The following is a 19,456-nucleotide window of genomic DNA, read 5'->3' as shown; positions in this document are numbered from 1 at the left end:
TCATGAAAATTCGATGAAAAAGATGGGATCTTTCACGACTCCTTTCGCACTCATGCAAAAGAACCAGTGAAATCATGATTTCACATGGAATCACTTCCATTTAATTTTGCTGGGATATGCCTCACCCCTCTCTCCTACAAAATGACAATTGCCGCAAGTAAACTCGCCCAATGTAAATTGGGACTAAGTTAGAGGATAGTTGAGAATGATTAAGTAAGTGCTACGGATTGAGAGATTATTTGTAAGGAGAGAGAGAGCGAGTAAGGAGGTTAGCCGTATTAAGATGCTGTAGTTTGTTCGTGTTGAAGCCACTTCAGACCCTTGGCGAGAAGAAGCAGTGTTGTCGGCTCGGCTTGGCAGAATGTTGTCAGAGATGATAACGTATGTTCACCCATTGTTTGAACTCTCCTGGTCCTGAGCATTGGACAACGGCATAAGAAAGCTTACAAAGCCTATTATTTATGTATTGTAAGATAAAAACTATGCAAATAATTCAACAATATAAAAAAAGAAAAATTAAATGTATAATAACAAACAAAATCGATTAATCAGCTTCCAAATATTTTGTTCTGGAGTTTTTTTTTTTTTTTTTTTTTTTTTTTGAAAGCCGAAAGTGAGCATCATTCTCATTAACATGAGAATACTCGATGCTTAAAGAGTTCAGGATTTCACTAGTAAAATCATCGTTTCAAAAAGCCAATTGATAATTCCCTTCGCCGGGATGAAATCATGATATTGGTAGCGATCAGTAAATTTTGTAGGCGGCTGTCAGTGCGTTGTGTTAAATACGGTTATATATAAACGTACTATAAACTACCTCTACGGGATCAATTTCCTTTACTAGGCGTTTACACAAGACAGACTGTCTGCAAATACAACCCTGATTTACTAACACACACATACATTTGTCGGCTGTCTCCCAGCTGTCCATCATTTTTTTTCACAGACAGTCGGGTTATAAATTTTTGACATTTTCGTAAAAATAAGTGAGATAATGATTGAAATGTGTTGAAAACAAAAGAACATGAACAAAAACAAAATAGATGAACGGAGAACGAAATGGAATCGATGATTTTCATTCATAACTTTACAACTGTTTTTGCAGTTGTCTGGACGCCTACGTCACAGAGGCAAGTTTTGGGTTTTTGGCAATCAACACATGTACTCAACTGTCCTGTCATATGTAAACGCAGGGTTAATTTTAAATGCAAAACATTTGCTCTGTTCCAGAATCTGCAAGAAGCTACTAGTTCTGGAACAGACCAATTGTTAGATTGTTTCGATTTTACTTCATACTTTAGACTTACAGCCTGTTTTTGTAAAAATGCTTGCCTGTCACACGAATCGTTCGTAGTAAAACGTATACGTTCAAAATTTGGTTCTTGTAAAATTTTACGAACCATTCGTTTTTATCTAAAAGCTTTCGTCTATTTCAGAAACGCTTTTATATTTCAGGGTTTCCTTAATACTTATTTTGTGAATTTTGCATAGGCATCTGTACGTAATATGTGTTACGTGATGGCAACCCCGATAAGCAGATGACAAACAAAAAATAAGAAAAAAATTTAAGCTCTGTTCCAGAACTAAAAAGTTTTTACAATTTTTACCACTTTTACACATTTTGCGTTCCCGTACCCAAAATTTATATGAAAATCGCTTACGACTTTTACAAGTTTTACGACTTTTACCACTTTATAAAGTACGGGAACAGGCCATTAAACAAATATGTCCAAAAATAACTGTGATATTATGCCTGTTCGATAACTTTGCAAGTAAAGAGTTCTTGCAACTACTTGCAAGACATCTCAATTCTCTTTTACTGAACAAGTTTGTTATCGAACAGCAATTTGTAAAAGTTTGTGCAAATTTGTACAAACTTTTGGGTTATCGTACAGACCTAATATAAAGAAACGGATGTACACATAAACGTCAATCGCTACGAAAACCAAATTGTGTCTTCCAGCGTGTTTTTGTAAAAAGTTTTTGCCCATTCGTTCGTCGATTTCATGAACGAAGACACAATTTGGTTTTCATAGCGGTTGACGTTTGTATTCGTGTGACAAACAAATGAAAGCTTTTTATTTTCGTAATTTTTTTAGTTTTCGTAACAAAATCAGACGAACGAGTACGTCAAAAATAAACGAATGGAAAAGACCCATCGTTTTGAAAGAAAATTAAATAATTTGAGTAATTAGTGGCACAAAACACACGAAAACTGGAAGGGAATGCAATTTTATTTATTTCCATAGAAGCACATGCGTATATGTACATCCGTTTCTTCATATTATCACAATTATTTTTGGACAAATTTGATTACATTTTTTTCTTATTTTTTGTTTGATATCTGTGTATCGGGGTTGCCATCAAGTAACACATTTTACGTGCAGATGCCTATGCAAGTATCATGGAAATCCTGAAATATAAAAGCTTTTATAAAATAGATGAAAGCTTTCAGATAAAAACGAATTGTTCGTAAAATTTTACAAGAACCAAATTTTGAATGTATACGTTTTAGTACGAACGGTTCGTGTGACAGGCAAGCATTTTTACAAAAACACGCTGTTCGTTCATGAAATCAACGAACGAATGGGCAAAAACTTTTCACAAAAAAACACGCTGTTAAGCAATCATTTGGTGTGTTCGTTTACTTATGTTTGGTTTACATTTACGAAATCCACTCGATTTCAACTGTCACTTCCCTTGCGTATACGTCAAATGAAAACTCATCCGAAATCTATTCGATTTCATTTGACGTTTAAGCCATGGAATTGACAATTGAAATCGAGTGGATTTCGTAAATGTAAATCAAGCATTAAGGCCTACGTACATAAGCTGCTCTGCCTGATTGCCTTGCTTTCCTGCTTCATTTTTGACATAATAAAAATAAAAGAATAAAGAAGGCCGAGGAAATTTCGAACTGGGTTGCCCTTTTCTTTTTTATTCTTTTATCAGAAGTAAGCAAGGTAAGCAGGCAAGGCAGCTTATGTACGCAGGCCTTTACAATCATGGTAGAATAAGAAAAGGTAGCAGCAATACACAGCTGACTGAACTGGGTTGTAACGTTAGTGTCAAATTTCATATGACATTTTATACATTTATTTCTATTTCGATGTACATTAGGGACATATATTTTTTGAGAAAAAATATATCATTCGAAAAAAAAACATTTCCCAGAAAGACTTCTTCATATCAATGATATGTAACCTCCTCCAAGTTCGAACGATAAGCCGCGCAGTAAATCCCCGCTTGTAGAGGCGATACAACGTTTGTTAATATGTGAGGTATTTTGTTAAAATTAAAAAAAATAAAGCCCTAATGAACATGTGCTTCTTTGATTTCTAAAACAAAACATTGAAATAGCTTCTCCTTTTTCTATGAATTTCCAGCGACCCCAAACTTTTCTGCAAGAATTCTACTTTCTGCGAGAATTTATGCATTTAGTGGAATGATGTGGAAACATAAAAATTGAAAATGAAACTAATTTTCATTCATGTTTTCCAAAATATTGAACCAAATGTGAAAAATTATTAGTTTTTTAAATTCCAATAATTTATAGACATTTCCTTGTTTTGTTTACAAATACAACTGGCAGTAACGTTACAAACAAAAACAAATTCCTTTGTGGTTGTTGTTCGAGTTGTATTTGTTGTAGTATTAACTTTACCTTGTATTTATTCTACCATGATTACAATTTTTCAAATAGTTACTGGATGTAGTTCGTTTGCTTGTACAAATTTTTACCTATTAATAGCTTTTGCTTTTGCTATCTTATTAAAGTCTGGTTGGTGTAAATGCGCTATAAATCATAACAAATCTTGCTGCTGCATCCCTAAACCAATGACAACTAAACAAAAGAGTGCTGTCAATATCACGCAAAGAAAAGTTAAGAGACACATACTGAAATCGCAATAATACTTCTTTAATATTTTCATACAAATGACCCTAAATAAACATAACTTCATTTTTAGTTGGTAATAATAAACAATTAATTAAATATTAAATATATTAAAATTTTAATTTAATATTTTTTTAAGAGAATGGCAATTGTAAAAATATCCCTCTTGAAAAAATTGCGTTTTTTTCAGAGCGTTTCGTTGACAACACTATTGTCGGCTGTGGTGTGGTGGTTTCTTTGCTTGTCAAAACTTTTTGCAAAAAATAGGAAAATACACATCTAATTGTAGTAAATAAATAAAAAATTGTATAAATAACAAAAATTACTTGCAAATTTATTGTAAAACAAAATGAAGAAAGTGTTGATGGTGGCGGAGAAGCCATCTTTGGCTGCATCATTGGCGCAAATCTTGTCCAATGGAAAAAGTCATGCTAAAAAAGGTTAGTGATGTCATTATGCATAGAAAAATGGGAGCAGGTTGAATGTTTGGACTGGATTCGGATCGATCTGAAATTTCTACCACAGGTAGGCCAGTATATATATCATGGGCAGAGAGCCCATACTTCCCGAGATATAGGCTCCGAAAGTTCAAAAATCCCTTGGTTTTGACGATAAGTTTAGTTGTTTAGTTGCAATCCCACGGCAGCGGGTGCAAACCCAGCATCAAGTAGCATTACTTGCTACAACAACAACATAAGTAGTTTAAATCGAAATTATTTCAAATATAGCCGGCTTTCGGTCGGTTATTTAAGACTTTCTCCTATGGACAGGAACAAATATCGGCTAACGCGAACAAAATTTTCCTTTAAATCGACATTTTTTATCATCGATTCGAATCCAGTCTATATATTCAACTTATGCCGAAAAATGCATAAATAGTTTACTATTTAATAAAACCTCTCATATTTTCTAGGCACTACCAATTCCTGTTCTACACATGAATGGAATGGAGACTTTAAAGGTTCCCCGGCCTTGTTTCGCATGACTTCTGTGTGTGGCCATGTTATGTCTCTGGATTTTGTGGGTAAATATAATTCATGGGATAAGGTGGATCCGGCAGAACTGTTTGGATGTCCAACAGAGAAGAAAGAAGCCAATCCTAAACAGCACATGCCTAGCTTCTTGGCAAATGAAGCTAGAGGTTGTGATTATTTGGTCCTCTGGCTTGATTGTGATAAAGAAGGTGAAAATATTTGTTACGAGGTGATGGAGTGCGTGTCAAGAGTAATAAATAATGTCTACAGCCATAATGTTACTTATCGTGCCCATTTCTCAGCCATTACTGAGAAAGATATCAAGGGAGCCATGAACAATTTGGGTTATCCCAATGAAAATGAGGCGAAATCAGTTGATGCCCGCCAGGAGCTGGATTTACGCATTGGTTGTGCCTTTACACGATTTCAAACAAAATTCTTTCAGGGGCGTTATGGTGATTTAGATTCTTCCTTAATCTCCTATGGTCCTTGTCAAACCCCCACTTTGGGGTTTTGTGTAAAACGGCATGATGATATTCAAACCTTTAAACCCGAAAGTTTTTGGTATCTCCAACTGACAGCAGGGCAACCGGAGTTTTCGTTTGAATGGAATCGTGGAAGAGTGTTTAAGAAGGATATTGCCACGATGTTGTTGAATTTGGTGAAGAATCAAAAGGAGGGACTGTAAGTAAACAAAAAGGAAAAATAGGTATTTTTATATTTATAGCGTTTCCATGATTTGGACTTAAATCAAGTTTAAGGCCTGATTGCGGATTACCTGGTTGTTGTTGTACTAGAAGTATAGGTTTGATCCTGGGTTGGCAGCCGCTGGCCGAAAAAACACGGTTTCGGATCAATTCAGTACGAAAGAACCCGCTGCCGTGTACCCTAGCAATATGTACAGGTCAAGTCTAATCGGCGCTACCACAACGATATACATTTTGTATTGCTGAATTGTAATTAGAGCTCCAAGACCTATCGATGGTGCATATGTCAATAAGATCCGCGATCAGGCCATAAATTTGACTTATTCTTTAAATTGATTTATGCCATAATTTCTGACCTTTGGTTTTGTTCTTTTAAAGCATTGAAAGCGTGTCCTCCAAGGAACAGACACGCCCTCGTCCTCAGGCCTTAAATACTGTTGAGCTTATGAGAATTTGTAGTTCCGGATTGGGTATTGGCCCCTTTCAGGCCATGCAAATTGCTGAACGCCTCTATACACAAGGTTATATCAGTTATCCGCGTACCGAGACCAATCAATATCCAGCTAATTTTGATTTAAAGTAAGTTTCTAGCCTTATTACCATTATATATTCCCCATATAATGTCCCTTCATTTTCCTAGTGCCGTTCTACACATTTTAAAACCCTCTTCAGAATTCGGTGCGGAGGCCCATGCCATATTGTCGGATTTCAATGCCCCACGCAAAGGCAAAGATTGTGGTGACCATCCTCCCATTACCCCCATGAAATTGGCCACTCGCAATGACTTTGATCGTGACACCTGGCGTGTTTATGATTTCATTTGCCGCCACTTTTTGGGTACAATTTCAAAGGACTTAAAATATCGTGCCACAACTGTCAAACTAAAAGTTGCCACTGAAACTTTTACATGTACCGCTAATGTCCTGGTAGATCCAGGATTTACCAAAGCAATGACATGGTTGGCCTTTGGTCGTGATGAGGCAGTACCCACATTTACTCAAGGCGAAAAGGTCGCCATAAATGATGTACGCATGGCGGAAAGTCAAACAAGTCCACCAGATTATTTGACAGAGGCTGAGCTAATTACGCTTATGGAACAGCATGGTATTGGCACAGATGCTTCAATACCGGTACATATCAACAACATTTGTCAGAGGAATTATGTGACCATAGAAAGTGGGCGAAGGCTGATACCTACAACATTGGGTATTGTTTTGGTGCATGGGTATCAAAAGGTAAGGATAAGATAGGGGATTTATATGAATAAGGTATACTAAGAGGCTTTTCTTACAGATTGATCCGGAGCTAGTACTGCCCACCATGCGCTCGGAAGTGGAAAAAATGTTGAATTTGATATCAAAAGGCTCTGCAGATTTCCATGCCGTATTGAAACATGCCATTGAAATATTCCGATTGAAATTTTTGTATTTTGTTAAAAATATTTCCAATATGGATAGCTTGTTTGAGGTGTCCTTTTCACCGCTGGCCGAATCTGGAAAGTCCCATTCACGTTGTGGCAAATGTCGCCGTTATATGAAATACATACAATCCAAACCTGCCCGCCTTCATTGTTCCCAATGTGATGACACCTATTCCCTGCCAAATGGTGGTAATGTCAAAGTTTATCGTGAATTTAAATGTCCGTTGGACGACTTTGAACTATTGGCATTTACCACAGGGGCCAAGGGGAGATCATATCCCTTTTGCCCTTATTGTTATAATCATCCTCCCTTCAGGGATATGCCTAAAAATGCTGGCTGTAACTCATGTACACATCCCACCTGCCCCCATTCACAAAACCAGCTGGGTATATCGGGTTGTGTGGAATGTGAACATGGTGTTTTGGTACTGGACTGTACCTTGGCGCCCAGTTGGAAGGTTGGTTGCAATAGATGTGATGTCATAATTAATTGCTTTAAGGGAGCCACCAAGATTACTGTGGAAGGTAAGTTTAAAGAGCAAAGAAAGCTTAAAGTTCAATTAAATTATATTTTAAATTATATTTTACTTACTTTTACCATACATGTATTAAATATATTTTACTTATTTTTTTACATTGTAATTTTTTATATGATTTACCTTAATGTTCGTTGAATTTTGAGTAGTAATTTACGCTAATGCACTTTTAATTTTAAACTTTTAATTTTTTGTATTTTTCGTGTTTAATATCCACGATATTATATTTAGTATATATTCTGTTGATATGAGCTATTTCTGCTCGAATTTTCGAGTAGTTGTTTTAGTCGGAAGGCAGATGTTGTTTTGGTCTTGTCTATTTAACTGCTAATTTCATTAATTGCAAGTTGTCAGTTAGTGGAATATAGATGTGTTATTAGTCATGGCCTATCGTGGATATTAATCTACATATATCCCTATTTTTTTTATTTTTTTTGATAATAAGAAAATTGTATGCTATATTTTGTTTATTGTAGATTGTAATTTCTTATATGTGGTCTTCGGACTTTGAAATTACCAAGTATAATTAAATAAATAAATAAATAAATAAAGTCCATTAAAAATAAATATTATATTTTGTTAATTGCAGATGAAAAATGTGAGGAATGTGGTGCCCAAACTGTAAATGTTGTCTACAAATCGGATAAAACCAAATTCAAAGATGGTTCTGAGGAAAAGTCGGGTTGTATATTCTGTTCTGCGGATTTCGCAAATCTTGTGGAGAAACATCGTGCCGTGGCCTCACGTCCTGTTAATATACGCAGTGGCAGGGGTGGTGCTCGAGGTGGGCGTGGCGGTAAACCTGGTCGTGGCGGCAGCGGTAGAGGTCGTGGTGGTTCAAGGCAACCCAAAGATAAAATGGCCCACTTAGATGCATATTTTGTATGAAAAGAGTTTTCCCTGGGGAATTCTCTTTTAAAAATAGGTTTTGTCATTAAGTCATCATACTTAAGAAGTAACATTAGTTTGGTATTACAATGAAGTTTTGTAAGTCACAAACCCCCCATATGTATGTATCCCTGTGTCTCAATGCATTTCTCTTCCCCCACTCTCTATTTATTATAGTAGGTTTTTTATATAAGACATAAAATACATATGTTTAAGTAAAAGATATTAACATACAAAACCCCCATACAAAACAAGTTTTCAATGAAGGTGAAGTATGAAGATGGGAGACAATTTCAAGCCGCCTGAATTTCCTAAGTATCGCAAATGCATGCAAAAACATTGTGTGGACGGAATCTTGGTGGTAATGTTTAAGCATTCAAATAAACTGCGATTTGAGTATCTAAAAACAATCCTTCCCATGTCGTTAGGCCATCTTATAGTTCCGGAAAAGCCTGGACAATGGGTAAGTTTACTCCGTTCCTAAAGTAATGATAAAACGTTTTAGACAGAATTCAAAGTCAAAGCCATCATTTCTTGGTAAATGTACATTGCAGGGTAAACAATGACAAAAACCTTTAAACATTCTGTTTCCATCACCAACGACATTGAAGCTATTTAAAACAAAGAACGAAGCTTTAGACGTTCCCACAATTTCTACCTTTGATGGATGTGTGTTTTTGAGACAATAGGCAATTTTCTTACAGACCGTGTACATATTACATACATATCATACATATGTATATAGACTTAAGTCGCTGTACCAGAAACCTTCACATTGGTCAATGTCGTTGTGATGAAATGTTAATTAGACGAAAGTGAGGTTAAGTTGAATTTAGGAGGTTAGGTTTGATTCTTCAGCTATTCAACCTGTATGAGTATTCAAGACCCAGTTATTTACAGTACATAGAAGAAAGAAACAATACCTTATTCCATCTTGAATCCATAGTCGATGTTTAGACGTTCAAAGTTAATGGGAAAGAAGTTTGAGTTTATGTACTCGCAAATTCTGTTTTGTTTCTTTATTCTTTGCAGATTTTTTTTGCATTTTCTTTTATTTCATTTTCTCCGCCGTCAAATAAACAGCAACGCATAGATTTGAATTAAAAACTTTTGTGATGAAAAATAAATTAAATGTCCGGGTTCGATTCCCAGGCCTTACCACATCAAATTTTCAACGGTGGCGATATTTCCTGAGTATTTCAGCCATGAAAAACGTCTCCACAAGTGGCAACTTAGGACACGCCGTTCGGACTCGGCGATAAAAACTAGGTCACATACCAATAACTTAATATAAATTCATTGATATTATAGAAGCCTCCCTTGTCCCTACTGGGATGTTTGTGGAACAATTATATAAATTATACATTTCTAAAAAATATGCCAAAATTGGAAAATTCACATTGATTAGCATATCCTGCTACATCTTTAAATTGTCTTTAAATATCAGGTTCCTTTTTGGAATACACCCAATATAAAAAATAAATATATATACAATGCAATTTACCATATCTCTGAAATTTGATATTTGGGTAAATTGTGAGTTTATTGAAGATCTATCGTCCAAAAATTGTGCACTTGTACCTCACATACGCTTGATAATGCAGTTTTGTGTTTTTCATGGTATTTCGAAAATAGTTCATTGTGGGTACTGTGCCCGAAATAAAGATAGGTTCACATGTAAATTTCTATTTTTTTCATAATTCAGATGACTTTTATGGGATTTTATAATTTCGTATTATGGAGTTGGGCACTCCCCATGATGTCAATATATCAATTATTTGGTTTTGCGACAAAATAAAAAATTAAAATTTTTTCCGTTATTTTTGATGCGAAATAATGACAGGTTCAGGGCAATTATTAGGGATTTACACGCATAAATTTGAGGAACATTTTTTGCAAATCGTTGTTTTTTTAGATAACCGATGTCCAACGAGAAATTTGGTTTGGAAGTTGTCCCCGAATTATTTTCAAAATGCAGATAAGTTAGACACTTTAAAGCAGTTTTCAAGAAACACATTTTTAACGTGAGAGAGGAGGTAAATCTGTGGTTGTCAGAGGCAAGGATCATTTCAATTTGCATGAAAAGAGTAACAATCAAAAAAAAAAAAAAATTAAATCCAGTTTTGTAAAAAGTTTCATAAATTGGGCGCCAATTTGAACGTCAAAAAAGCCTGGAGGGTTTTCCAACACCACTTTGACGTCAAGAATCGCTTATTTTTCCCATTTATTCGAGTTAAAATAATTTTGCATCTCAAAACAACAGCCAATTTGATCAATGCGATGTAAACAAACGTTAGTAAGCTCAAACCGACTAGGAAGAATACAAAAATTAGCAAGTAAAACAGCAATCGAGCCTGAAGAAGAACAGACGTAGGTTTAAGTAAAAATGTTTATGAAAAATGGATGGAAAATTGTTTGAGTAATAGAAAAAATCCATCCCAGCAATTTTGCATGAGAGTTCACATAATTTTTAGATGAAATCTGTTGGTTTTCTTTTTTGGGCTCGGTTGCAGTTTTACTTGGCAATTTTTGTATTCTTTCTAGGTCGATTTGAGCTTACTAACATTTGTTTACGTCGCATTTTCGATACCTGAAGATCAAGTTAGCTGTTTTTTTGAAATGACAAATTATTTTAACTCGAATAAATGGGAAAAATAAGCTATTCTTGACGTCAAAGTGGTGTTGGAAAACCCTCCAGGCTTTTTTGACGTTCAAATTGGCGCCCAATTTATGAAACTTTTCACAAAACTGGATTTAGTTTTTTTGATTGTTACTCTTTTCATGCAAATTGAAATGATCCTTTCCTCTGACAACCACAGATTTACCTCCTCTCTCACCACATCCATATGTATTTATTCATTTACATGTAATATCGAAATAAAAACATCAAAATCATAACATAACTTTTCAATATGTATTGATCGTTGATCTCATTTGCCACTACTTCTTATTATGCTCTGCCGTGCAGCGTCACGGTTTGATAAAACTCCGAAAGAAGAAACATCTTGTGATATGCTTGTGGCACTTTGATTCTGCATTATGCATCTATATCTATGGTTTATTTATGAGAAGTTGAAATCTCCTTATGACAGCCTGCTATATGGGACCTTTTTTCGTGTTGCTTCCTTCATGTCAATTTCTCTTGTTATACTATGTTTACATTTACGAAATCCACTCGATTTCATCTGTCAATTCCTTTGTGTATACGTCAAATGAAAACTCATCTGAAATCGATTGGATTTCATTTGACGTTTGAGCAATGGAATTGACAGTTGAAATCGAGTGAATTTCGTAAATATAAACATAGTATTAGTTCCCTGGAATGAATGTATTGGGCTGAGGCTCGAAAACAGCATCATTTTCGGTAACTCCGCGTTAAAATAAACTTAGCTATGGACAAGAAAACGATTAACAACACTTTTAACGCGATACTGAAAAGTTAAACTTATAATTAATTCAATTTTGCACATTTCAATGATTTTGAAAGTTGAACACAAGAATAGGAAAACAAAAATAAATAAAATAAGTTGATGTTTGTAAATGTATGTATAAATAATTTTGACAGAAATCGGTAATAGCTTCAGGGTTGAGTTTTTTGTGTTTTTCAGAACCTGTTCTACCTTCCTTATTGTACCATGAACAGTATCACTAAAATATTTTTTAATGCTTGTGTTCCGGAACACTAATGGGTACTTTACACGATATGTTATTTTACATATGTGCTGTCACATTGCGTATATATTTTGTATATAAAAAGTGACAACCCATATGTAAAATACATATCGTGTAAAGTATCCATAACGCTAAAAATATTGTTACGGAATTAGATTTAACTAATGTCCGTGTAGACGTTGTTTTATTCCCCAGTACGATTTGTACCAAATAAAACAGGGTTCGTTTTAGATTACGTTTCTACAATGCTTTATTTACTTTATTACTCTTATTCAGAACCGACTTTAATTACTAAGCACACAGCAAGTCTCTAGTTAGCACGCAGCTATTCTTTAACCGATCTGTTCAGTTCAACGCTTAAAACACAACTAACTCGTCATTGCCAGTTCCCCTGTATTTATATCCCAAAGTCTCCCTGTTCGAGAGTCCTCTAGAAAATGTCTGGCAACTCCTCGAATATGTACAACGAACACACAGACGCACATTCGCACTAAGCGAACAACCAGACTCACATACATGGGGGATGATCAATGACGTAATTACAACAACAAATAAATGCAAGAAAAGAAGTAACAAACTAAACGATAATTACATGATTATGGCAAAACAAACAAAAGAACATTAACAAAAGGTAATGTAACGACTAGAATGATGAAGAGAGTTCTACATGGTAGTTGTTGTTGCTTAAATAAAATAACTGCGTAATAAAACGTTACGTTACAATTCAAATTTTTAAATTAACGGAAATTAAACTAAATTAACTTAAACCTATCAGTTACATTCGTAACAATATTTTAGTGATACTGTACTCGGAGCGGTACACTATGTTAGTGTACTATTTATTTTCGAACTCTGAAATATTTATAAGCTTCCATTAGACAGACGAGAGAGACATTTTGACAGTTCTTTCACTGAGAGTTTGCAAATTCTTGCTGGACAAATTTCTTATAGCAAGCACTAGCAATGCTTCTTCTTCCTGAAAACAGTCAATCATCTGTTTTTATTTTTTTGTTTATTTATGTTTGTGAACATTAAAAAAAATTTTATTGTGGAAATAACATAGTCTAATTGTATTGTTTTATGGAGAACAAATTTGTAAAGTGGAAAAATACTTTTTTGTTTCATTTTCTTTTTTATTGTTAATAAAATACAGCGTGTTTGCTTCCTTTATTGGCGGACAAATTGTTCTGTTTTGGCAAGCCAGCTGATTGCTTGCTGGTTTTTGCTGGGAAGGTGTCTGTTTACTTTTTACAATTTTCTAGCAAAAGAGAATAAAAAACCGTACTCTCTGAGAAAGTTCTTGCTGGGAAAGTAACCAGACAGATTTAATAAATGAATTCAATTTTTAGAAAAAAAATGTTTATGTAAACATTCATATACATTTTGTAACTGATCATACTAAATTTTTAAATAGAATTATCTCATAATGGCTTACAGCATTATGCTAGCCCTATATATAGATTATAGTTTTAAACTAATATGTAAATAAATATGTTAAGTAAAGAAAGATCTATTAATAAATAATAATAATAATAATAATAGACCCTTGCTGAAAGAAAGGGTGCTTCTACAGACTCTTGCTGAATGAAAGCATGCTTCTATTGACGCTTGGATACTCCACTCTGAGACCTTTTGGTCATGTACTAGAGCATTTCAAGAGCAAGCTTATGATTTTGTTCAGCTTGTGGTGATTAGGATTATGGCTCATTGTGGACGATGTTCCTTTGAATGTTCACATTGAAAGACAACTCCCCGATCTTGTCTTCTTGTAATCTGTAGTGAAACTCTACAGTTGACCTTAAAACTAATTTATGACTTTCAAACCAAAATACAATTGCAATATTGGTGGTGGCAGTGGGGATTTGGTGATGACGTGTTTACTATATAGCAGTGATGATGACGTTGATGATTGTTCAATCGGTACTTAATTATGTTATAAACATAAATATTACATAGAGGGGAACAAAACAAAACAATGGACACATTTAGCGAGACAACAGTAATAATAGATAACATACATATCGGCATTCCCATATGTCACATAGTCGTCACACATGCTTGTGGGCTGCAAGCTGAACTGGACAACAGCATGTCCGGCGCGCACATGCTAACCATTTGATGTTTAACATGACGCGCGATATGAAATAACATAAATAAAATTTTCGTTGATATCTTTGAAGTTTTTTTTTTTGTTTTGTTTGTTTAAATTGAGAGATTAAGAGATTTGCGATTTTTATTTCATGTTGTTGTAGTTGTTGTCGTTTTGTTTTCTGTAATTTATTATTATTTCAAATCATTTACATAGGAAATGAGATCGTTTAATTTATAAAAAACGAAATGAATTTAAGTATAGAAACTGCAAGATGATTCAAACTTTAAATTTTATTGGGATGTGCAAGAGTTGTTGGTGAGTATTTGGCGGCAAATTTCACAAAGTTTTCCGTTAAAGGCCTCGACACATAAGCGGCTGGCTTTCTGGCTGAAGTCATTTCTGGGAAATGATGACTTCAGCCAGAAAGACAGCCGCTAGTGTGTCGAGGCCAGAAAACACAATGACTTTTGCTGCTTGCTTCAAGCTCAATTTCATGTAAATGAACAGGTGAACAGGAACTACCTAATACAAATGCGATCTTGGATTTCTTTATTCTTTTACAGAAATTGAGGCTTGGATAAGCATGCATTTTTCATTGTGTTCTCACCTTAAAGGTAGAAACACTATGAAATACGTCGTTTTTTCACGCTCAGTTTCATGTAAAAGACTAAAGGCCAAGTACTACCTAATTCAAATAAATTAAGGGGTGAATACATAAGCTGCCTTGCCTGCTTATCTTGGGCGTATTTCATTCTGTTTACACTTTAAAGCTGTAAACAGATACAACGTTTGGGTAAAGTTTTGTGTCGTTTTGGCCGTTTTTACACTGTTGGGCATGATGCCGAAAAATTTAAATTCATTTGAAATATATGCCGGCAAACAGATAAACGCTGGACTTTGGTGTCGTCGTCGCCCTGTTGTTGTTGTTTTTTTCTCGACGCCCAACGCAAAACTTTAATCAAACGTTGTATCTGTTTTCAGCTTAAGCGTTGGCAAAAGGAAAACATCAATCACAAGGAGAACGAACAACTGTTGATGTGCTTTGTAGCATCAAATTTTAAATAATTGAACTTGTTGGCATCAATACCCAAACGTTTATTATTTTTTAGCTTTAATTTGACATTAAAGCTGAAAACACATGCAACGTTTGAGTAAAGTTTTGTGTCGTTTTGGCCGTTTTTACACTGTTGGGCATGATGCCGAAAAATTCAAATCCCCCTCAGGGGATTTTATTCTGCACAGTTAAATGACCAAACGTTGATTCTGTTTTCGGCTTTAGTTTTGCGTCGTCTTGGCTGTTTTTACACAGTTGGGTGCATGGTACAAATACACAGGTAGCCGCATCGGCAATTGTTGGTAACATAAGGTGTCAAAATTTGACATCAATTCAATGCAGTTGACACATTATGTTACCATCAGCTGGCATGATAATGCTACCTGTATTATTGTACCATGGTTGGGTGCATGGCAAATTTATATAAGGTATATGCATGAATTACAACACTAACAAATTTACGAAAACATTATTGTTGTTATTGAAAATTAATTTCAAAGATAATATTGAATAATAGGGTCGTTCCAATTTTTTTCAGAAAAACATAAATACATTTTGAAAATCCTCTAAAATAGAACAAATTTGAATCAAAATGTAAATATAACGCATTCAGAACTGTCGTTGGTCCTTTTTTACACGTTTGTGATGAAAAGCAGTACTTTATGGTAACAAATTTAGAAGTTTTAAATTTCATGAGCACCCTATTACATTTTGAAAACTAACAGCCTGTTTCTGTATGTCGAAAGAAGAATGTGTGCGAAAGAAACACGTCCAAAAACTCTTGTGTTTTTCAAATTTGTTTTTTGTTTTGACGCAAAAGCAAAGGTAAAATTATTTCGAAAACTAAAGTTCGGGCGTGTTTCATTCGCACACATTCTTCTTTCGACATACAGAAACTGGCTGTAAATTTACAAAAAAGTATGAATACAGCTGATTGTCACTTCTACCTTAAGCTCCGTTTACACATGACAGGACAGTTGAGTACATGTATTGATTGTCAAAAACCCAAAACTTGCCTGTATGACGTGGGCGTCCAGACAACTGCAAAAACAGTTGTAAAATTATGAATGAAAATCGTCGATTTCTTTTTGTTTTCCATTCACATATTATATTCTTGTTCATGTTCTTTTGTCTTCAACACATTTCAATTATCATCTCACTTCTTTTTAACAAAAAAGTTAAAAATTTGTTAACCCCACTGTCTGTGAAAAATGATGGACAGCTGGGAGACAGCCGACAAATGTATATGTATATGTGGTAGTAAATCAGAGTTGTATTTCAGGCAGACTGTCTTGTGTAAACGCCTAGTTATATAAAAATACCTTGATTGGGTGTCGACGCCGAAACTTCAAATTCATTTTAAATATATGCCGTCAAACAGATCAACGCTGGGCTTTCTATCCCACGGCGGCAGGTTCTATGCGCCGAAATGACTCGGAGAAATCTTCGACCAGGGGCCGTCACCTCGACAATTATGTGTTTGTGTTCATATATTTTTTTCACTATAGGAGCGGCAAAATATTCCGGAATACTTGCCCCAAGCTCTTTTGGTCCATGCTGGGATAGATAACAACCCCGGGCCATGGTTCTGTTCCGTTTGCCAGATCTGCATCCACCACATGTCCAGATCGGTGAGATGTAATGGCCGTGTTGCCTCTTGCTGCGCCAGAGCATCTCCCAGCGTGACTCCAACTTCGTCGTCGTCGGAATACGAAACACCCTCGCAGACTCCTCAACAACAACAAACGCAGTATCTAACATCCAAGTTGTTGTTCATCCCAGGATATAGAGGAGACCTCTCTCCAGTTGTGTTTAAAACGTTAGTATGTGTGGACGTCAGTCATTTGTAGAATTCAGAAACAAGAAGTCCAAGACACGAACACAGAAATAGGGAGTTTCCCTTTCAGAAATTCCACACTCTCCAGTCGGTATAAAGATCGTAATGTATGCGGATACTTGTACGATCTTGGCGTCGGGTCCTACCGTCGATGACATACTATGTATGTGCTAAGCCCTAACACATCCAACGTTTGAGTGACGTCATTTCTGATAAAAGAATAAAGTAACAAGCAACACAGTTCGAATTTTTCTTTATTCTCTTATCGGAAATGATGTCCAACTTTACTTAAAAGTTGGATGTGTCTAGGGCTTTAGGCTAAATACCTACTTACATGTAGTTTTTTCATCTGTGGAATATTAAAATATCCGCCGTTAAATCCACTGCCACACAGTTCACCACCTGGGCGTCTGAAATGAGGCTGGCCCTGCTCATCTTGGTCGATGGTGTCCGGATTTTGACCACAAAGTACCTCAAGATCTTAGGTGTAACTTTCGATAGCATGTTTAAGACGTCCGCACAAGGCACAGCTAATTGCGACAAGAACAGAATTAGGTACAAGGTTCTCAAGTTGCTGGCCTGCAACACTTGGGGTGCTGACAAAGAAGCCTTATTGCAATAGGCCGGTCTGTGGTACGTTATACGACGCCAGTGTGGTATGTAAATGTTAGCGCTACGCAGTGGAAGAAAATTCAAACCTGTCGGTGGGCCATCTTCATGAGAAGATGACGATTTTACCGGTACATCAACAAAATAAGGTGTTGTTGATGCAGTAACTGCTAGGGTGTTATCGCCGTGAGCATCCCTGCCACGATCAAGTGGAAAAGCTTCCCCCACCCAGGCACGTCAGGAGAGATCTTCATGATCTGGAGAGAGAGGTCTAAAAGTATAAAGGATCGTCACTAGGGAAGTCGACTGTTGAATCTTCCGATTTTCATCCTCTATTGAAACGCTTTGGCGATGGGATCCTTTCCACCATGTTGAAATTAGAAAAAGCTAAAGTTGTGCCAAATGAACTATATGGAACTATCTAGTTCACTACGTAGTTCCAAGGGCTCACATCATTTATATGAACAAACTGCGTATACGTGATACCACACTTTAGATTTTATGACATTGATCATACGTTTTGGAACTAGTACAAGTATACCAGGAACTAGATATCCAACTCTAGAAAAAAACTAATTACACTGTGCTACAGTGAAAATTTGCAGGGGTTCTAATGCATAAATTCGGTTTTGTGGGAGTCCAAAGAAGACGAAAATACCTTTGGTTTCTTTGGGTCAATTCGGTTTTTCATTTTATAATGGTAAATGTAGTGAAAAATGGGCTTTCTTGGATTTTCAACTTTAAACGGACATTACTTCTTTTTTCCACAACCGATTTGCACACACTGTTTTTCATTATAAAGGGGAAAGCATTGCCTTTCGAACAAGCCATAGGTTTTTAAAATCGGTTAACAAATGGCTAAGTAATAGTGGTTTAAGTGTGACAAAAACGAAAATCCAAGAAAGCCCATTTTTCACTACATTTGCCGTTATAAAATCAAAACCCGAAGTGACCCAAAGAAACCAAAGGTATTTTCGTCTTCTATGGACTCCCACAAAACCGAATTTGTGCATCAGAAATCCTGCAAAAAAAAAATTGTCCACTTTTGTATCACAGTGTTATTAAAGATGTTTATACACATAAACATGTATTTTGTATTTTCCATAGTGCGAATAAGTGATGTCGCAATGTATTCGCACCCATGACCGTGAGACAAATTTAGTAATAAACCCCTGAATATGAAATCGAATACTCACTCATTTCTTCAGAATTGTCCCAATGAGTGAGAGAGGGTGCTGAGAGGCAAAGGGTTACCATATGCCTCACCTCTCTTTCCTACAAAATGACAATTGCCGTAAGTAAACTCGCCCAATGTAAATTGGGAGATTCATAAACTCTTTTACGCCATGTTTACATTAAAACTTTTTGTTAAGCCGCTCATGAGGATTTATTTGACGTATACGCAATGAAACCCACTGGATTGACTAAATCCAGTTATATGTAAACGTACTGTTATGCTTGGTTTACAGATGAGATTTCATTTGACGTTTGAGCTATGAAATTGACAGTTGAAATCGAGTGGATTTCGTAAATGTAAACTTAGCATTACACAAGACATTGCTTATAATGCTTGGTTTACATTCGGCATCAAATCAAGCAAAATTTACCATGATACAAAAATGAAATCATCTGATTTCGTGACTTTAGCGAAATCAACATCGAAATCACAGTACTCATGATATACAACCCTGTTTTTTGCCTAAAAAAGTACCAAAAGTTGCAATACTTTTCACGTATCACAATAAACAAGGTAGATGGCGAATTGCTGCAAC

General features: G+C 35.5%; 1 protein-coding gene across 1 annotated transcript; it reads left to right on the top strand.

Annotated features, from left to right (window-relative positions):
• The first annotated feature begins 4,083 nt into the window (after positions 1-4,083).
• Positions 4,084-8,671, top strand: Top3beta (DNA topoisomerase 3-beta). The gene is made up of 6 exons (XM_073972365.1): positions 4,084-4,335; positions 4,809-5,553; positions 5,955-6,155; positions 6,217-6,811; positions 6,870-7,521; positions 8,122-8,671. Exons 1-6 carry the CDS (start codon positions 4,245-4,247, stop codon positions 8,418-8,420), a joined length of 2,583 nt encoding a protein of 860 aa, XP_073828466.1. The 5' UTR covers positions 4,084-4,244; the 3' UTR covers positions 8,421-8,671.
• Positions 8,672-19,456: the final 10,785 nt, after the last annotated feature.

The sequence above is a fragment of the Musca autumnalis genome, unplaced genomic scaffold, assembly GCF_047663935.1.
Source record: "Musca autumnalis isolate F117 unplaced genomic scaffold, ASM4766393v1 scaffold_3, whole genome shotgun sequence".
Lineage (NCBI taxonomy): Eukaryota > Metazoa > Arthropoda > Insecta > Diptera > Muscidae > Musca > Musca autumnalis.
The sequence above is the reverse complement of the archived record's forward strand: the minus strand, read 5'-3'. Positions and strand labels throughout refer to the sequence as shown.

Coding starts and splice junctions, on each gene's coding strand:
- Top3beta (XM_073972365.1), top strand. CDS start 4,245: ATGAAGAAAGTGTTGATGGTGGCGGAGAAGCCATCTTTGGCTGCATCA. Junction 4,336..4,808: donor AAAAAGTCATGCTAAAAAAG/GTTAGTGATGTC, acceptor CATATTTTCTAG/GCACTACCAATTCCTGTTCT. Junction 7,522..8,121: donor CACCAAGATTACTGTGGAAG/GTAAGTTTAAAG, acceptor TGTTAATTGCAG/ATGAAAAATGTGAGGAATGT.